Source organism: Ranitomeya variabilis, chromosome 6 (assembly GCF_051348905.1).
Source record: "Ranitomeya variabilis isolate aRanVar5 chromosome 6, aRanVar5.hap1, whole genome shotgun sequence".
NCBI classification, from domain to species: domain Eukaryota; kingdom Metazoa; phylum Chordata; class Amphibia; order Anura; family Dendrobatidae; genus Ranitomeya; species Ranitomeya variabilis.
Window position 1 is genome coordinate 11342958 of NC_135237.1, and position 6000 is coordinate 11348957.

General features: G+C 38.5%; 1 protein-coding gene across 1 annotated transcript in view; it reads left to right on the top strand.

Annotated features, from left to right (window-relative positions):
- Positions 1-3533, top strand: part of LOC143781305 (uncharacterized) — a 74888-nt gene extending 71355 nt beyond the window's left edge. The window contains exon 3 of the mRNA XM_077267847.1: positions 745-3533. Coding sequence (XP_077123962.1) covers positions 745-2168 — 1424 coding nt within the window. The 3' untranslated portion in view covers positions 2169-3533. The remainder of the gene's footprint in view (positions 1-744) is intronic.
- The last annotated feature ends 2467 nt before the right edge of the window (positions 3534-6000 follow it).

Below are 6000 nucleotides of genomic sequence, written 5' to 3' on the forward strand. Positions count from 1 at the left end.
CATTATACTGACCTTGTGGACAGATAACAATACAGAACTGTGAGGAGAATATCACATGGCAAATAACAACTCAACACCATGAAAATAAGTAAAATAGAAATATACAGAAAATGATACCCACATAGCATATCACACCATCACACACAACATATCAGACTCTCGCCTACCGTGGAAACCTTCAAAAAGAACCTGAAGACCTACCTCTTCCAATAAGCCTACAACCTGCAGTAACCACCGCTCAACTAAATCTCTGCACGACTAGCTGTGTCATTACCCAACCCTTGTAGATTGTGAGCCCTCGTGGGCAGGGTCCTCTCTCCTCATGTACCAGTCAGACTTGTATTGATTAAGATTATTGTACTTGTTTTTTATGTATACTCCTCCTCACATGTTAAGTGCCATGGAATTAATGGCGCTATAATAATAAATAATAATAATTATACATCTCCTGACTGCGCCCACAGTAATTCTGGCACATTGGAACAGATCTACTGACACACGACAACTGTTTCACTCGGCAGTAGTACAGTGGGTAGCAGGATTCCACACTGGACAATAATGAACATTATTAGAATTGATTGCTTATTCTGTCTTCACCCCCAAGTAAACGACTCTTTAGACAATTAATAATAGTTTTGCTACTTTGCAATTTGTATGTGATTTTTTCCTTAAATATTTGTTATATTTAGATATATTTAAGGTTATATTTTTCAAAAATAATAACATGCCTTTTATTTTTGGCAGATGACTGTATCGGGAGCTCCGAGGGATATCTGATATCTTTAGAATTTCAAGCAGATAATTCTAGTATCACACAAGATACATGTACACAGCATTCTGACATCTTAGATATACCCCCAGCCTTTGACAGCAGAGATCGATCATCGGATGATTTTAATGAAGAAATATCTCCTACTCCATCAAAGATTGTTAAGCAAAATAAAAGTCGGAGAAGAAATGCTGAAGATAAAAGCCATCCTACAAGGAAGAAGCCACATTCATGTTCAGAATGTGGGAAAGGTTTTGCACATAAATTACATCTTACTTATCATGAGAGAATTCACACAGGAGAGAAGCCATATTCATGTTCAGAATGTGGGAAATGTTTTGCACAGAAATCACAGCTTAATAATCATGAGAGAATTCACACAGGAGGAGAGAAGCCATACTCATGTTCAGAATGTGGGAAATGTTTTTCACTGAAATCATATCTTAATTCTCATGAAAGAGTTCACACAGGAGAGAAGCCATTTTCATGTTCAGAATGTGGGAAATGTTTTTCTTTTAAAGAAACTCTTATTCAACATCAAAGGCTTCACACAGGAATGAAACCATTTTCGTGTTCAGAATGTGGGAAATGTTTTACTCATAAATCTAATCGTAATCAACATCAAAGACTTCACACAGGAGAGAAGCTATATTCATGTTCAGAATGCCGGAAATATTTTATTAATAAATCACAACTTAGTAGGCATGAGAGATTTCACACAGGAGAGAAGCCATATTCATGTTCAGAATGTGGGAAATGTTTTGCACATAAATCATCTCTTAATAGTCATGAGAAAATTCATACAGGAGAGAAGCCATTTTCATGTTCAGAATGTGGGCAACGTTTTGCTTGGAAATCACAGCTTAATTGTCACGAGAAAATTCATACAGGAGAGAAGCTATATTCATGTTCAGAATGTGGGAAATGTTTTGCACAGAAATCATATCTTAATATACATGAGAACATTCATACAGGAGAGAAGCCATATTCATGTTCAGATTGTGGGAAATGTTTTGCATTGAAATTACAGCTTAATTTTCACAAGAAAATTCATACAGGAGAGAAGCCATATTCATGTTCAGAATGTGGGAAATGTTTTGCACAGAAATCATATCTTAATTGTCACGAGAAAATTCATACAGGAGAGAAGCCATATTCATGTTCAGAATGTGGGAAATGTTTTGCACAGAAATCATATCTTAATTGTCACGAGAAAATTCATACAGGAGAGAAGCCATTTTCATGTTCAGAATGTGGGCAACGTTTTGCTTGGAAATCACAGCTTAATTGTCACGAGAAAATTCATACAGGAGAGAAGCCATATTCATGTTCAGAATGTGGGAAATGTTTTGCACAGAAATCACATCTTAATAGTCACAAGACCAGGGGGTTGCACTGACAGCTTGGTGCAAGAAAAGGGTCTGGGCCCCCCTCTTTTAATGGCTATAAATCTACAAATATAAAACATAAAAACTTTCTTCTCACCCCCCACTGGAGTTGGTCTTTGTTGTCATTTCTCATTCTACCAGGGAGGCCTGGGAGTTTGAGGGTTCTGCGCAGGATCTTAGTTGTTCCCAGCATTGCTCTTTTCTGGACAGAGAACTCAGATGTTGTTCCTGGGATCTGTTGTAGCCATTCTTCCAACTTGGGTGTGACTGCTCCAAGTGCTCCTATCACCACTGGAATCACTGTTACCTTCACCTTCCACATCTCCAGTTCTCCTTTGAGGCCCTGGAACTTCTCCAGCTTCTCATGTTCCTTCTTTCTAATGCTGCTGTCATTTGGCACTGCCACATCTATTATCATTGCTGTCTTCTGATCCTTGTCTGCTATCACAATGTCTGGTTGGTTAGCCAACACCTGCTTATTCGTCTGGATCTTGAAGTCCCACAGGATTTTTGCCCTTTCATTCTCCAGCACTTTCTCTGGTATCTCCCACCTGGACTTAGGGGGACTTAGCCCATATGCTGTGCAGAGGTTCCTGTATACAATTCCCGGTACTTGGTTGTCATTCGGTATACGCTGTTCCTGCTTGCATTTTGCATATCTATTGTGGAGACACAGCATTGTATCTTATTTCACCGGATAACTATTTTTTGCAAACCAAGATGAATAGACTGTTATCTATATGTTGACTTTTGAATTTGTGTTGGTCAAGAAAACAGACTTTTGCTTGTGTAAGCCTGTAAGCATGTAATATTGAAATTTCATATAACATATTGTAATCTTATCCTTGATGACTAGTGATGTTTACTGATATTCTAATTATGCATTGTGTAAGCCAGATAGTTTGGTGACTTCAAAAACAGAGCAGGAAAAACTATGCAAGTAGATTAAATAATCAAGTAATATTACTTGATCTCATCTCCATTCTTACCCTTTATGTAAATACTGAATGAAGGACACTTGTTAAGTATAAAAAGAGGTTACATGCCTCTATAGAGAGAGAGACTGAGAGACAGCCAGAGATTTTGCTAAGACATCCAGGGGACTCTACAGGACTGCAGGTAATGCATCATGGCTCCATCACGAGGGACACAGATTCATTATTCTACAGGATTTCCAGCTTAGGGGACTTCAGCCCCAGCCGGCAGAATACAGATCTGCTCCAATGACCATCAAAAATCCATTGATACTTTTGGAGAAAGCCAGCATTGGGACCTGCCAGGTTGTGACTCGGGTCAAACGGCCTTATACCTCAATAAACTGTCATCTTTCTAAGCTTGTTTTTACCTACTGTGTGTGTGTGTGTGTGTGTGTGTGTGTGTGTGTGTGTGTGTGTGTGTGTGTGTGTGTGTGTGTGTGTGCCACAGGTGGGGTAATCGACCCTGGAAGATGAAGCCAGGTTGTGACCCTCCGGTTAACTGAATTTGTACCTGAATGGACTGTCATCTTCCAACGCTTCTCGTTACCACCTCTCTGTGTGTGTGTGCCACAGGTGGGGTAGTCGATCCTGGAAGCTCTGAAGTAACAGCTGCCATCCCGGCGAGTCAGCGGAAGGGTCAGATTCTAATGTGCACAATCTTGGGATATCTTGCTAGGAGTGTTCTACGTGTTATCTGCCTGTTTTGTGGTTCAGTAAAGCATTGCCACACTGTTTTCCCTAACTCTGTGTTGTCTAAGTAGCATTATGCTCACGTTAAAGAGAGAGTGGGCGTGCGGTGGGACGAGATCCCTGGTCCATGCGGTTCCGGCTAGCTGACTGTCTTACCCACTCAAATTTTTGAAACCTACAGCTCACTCACTAATGTGCAAGTTAGGCACAACGGAGAACAGTTCTTGTGAAAAACAAAGTATTTTATTCATATATAATAGCAATTTTAAGCATGAATTAAAGGATATACAGTGACTATCAGAGTCATGTCATAAACATACAATAAATTACATAGGAATGAATAAGCATCAATACATCACCGGCTGTTGTAGCATCACTCCTCAATTGGAGGGACCTCGATTCAGTGAGGAGGAAAATGCCGGGAAAACATCAAGACGGCCAGCACGTCTGCTTCACCTGTCTGAAGAAAGTTCCTACCTCACTGAATCATCCCCATTCTTTTATATTCTTATCTGACTATATCCACTTCTGCGCAGTACATTCTACAAAATCATCGTTATATAATTCATCACGCACTGTCATGCGCAATGAAGACTTCCAGAACCTTCTACCGCGTGATTAGTTTTAAGGTCATGCGCAGTTGTTTTTCCGAGGGTCTTATCAGCTTATTTAGTTCTTTTTTCAAGGTTATTATACTCTTGGTTTGTACAACTAGACTATTCTCCTTCTGCAGCCATATTTTGTCTGATAATAACCTTGTACTCATACTCTAAAGCAAGAAACCATATTGATCACTATATATGTCTGGATACCTATCTAATCCATACAATCAATCTTGTCCCATTGGTATCACACGGACCTGGATGCCCGCCGATCCCCGTGTCTCCACATATATATAGCCATACACATATATCTTACATAGTCTACTTTAATATGTATATTGATATCTCTTATTACACAGTGAACTCTCTTGTTATGTACATCACCGTCCCTTACATATTGGATATATTTGTATCACATTCGGTCCTTGATCAATTGGTTTGTTGCTGTAGGTCACCATGAGTACTGTTGGCTTCCTACAAAACATTTTAAAGGCTATGAAACAATTCCACACAGATAATAGAATTATTAAAATAGCCATTACCAATACTGGATAAATTAACCAATTCAACATTTGCTGTGCAGAAGAATTTCTCATATAAATATCGATATTTTATGTAAGGAGTCATCACATTTGATTGATTTTTTTTCACAAAGCATTTTGCACAACACATGATTATCTTAATACTTATATATATTAAAACAATAAGCAATATAACTTGAAAAGCGCCTTGTAAAATTCCCACTAACCATCCCCCGATACCTTGGAACCAATTAGTAGGATTAAAAATAAAGTATTGGACCACCAACTATCTCTATTCTCATTATTATCTCTTTGGTATTTTTCTCTTGGTCGTTGTATATTATCCAATTTGACTTGTAAATGTAAATGAGGATCTATGTAATGACAGCAAGCAGGACCTATAATTTGACACATTCCTCCTTGCGCAGCAGTAAGATAATCAAGCACTAAGGTATGTTGGTTGGTAACTAGTGTTGAGCGATACTTTCCGATATCGGAAAGTATCGGTATCGGAAAGTATCGGCCGATACCGTCACAGTATCGGAATCCAATCCGATACCGATACCCGATCCCAATGCAAGTCAATGGGACGAAAATATCGGAATTAAAATAAACCCTTTATACACTTGTAGGTTCATTCTACATGAAGGAAAACAACTAAGAATATTGTAGGATGTATTGGGGGACGTGGCGGAGATATTAAAGGGACAGAGGTTTAGCCCAATGTAATAGAATAGCAGGATTTTTTATTTTTTTTTATGAAGTTCGGCGTTAGAAAGAATTTGACTATGTTTTTTTTTTTTTTTTATGTCAGATATTGATGTTTCACTACTTCCACGCCCTTCACCTTCTTTTTTACTTCTCCCACGCTTTCTTCTTAATTATCCTCATCATCAGCTTCTTTGACATCAACTTCTTCACCTTATTCATCTTCTTCTTCATCTTCTACCTATTATTTTTTGGGTTACATTGTTCATATTCTTTTTATTTTACTATTATCTTCATCATATTCAACTTCTTCATCATATTCTTATTTGTGACAGGCATTCCCGT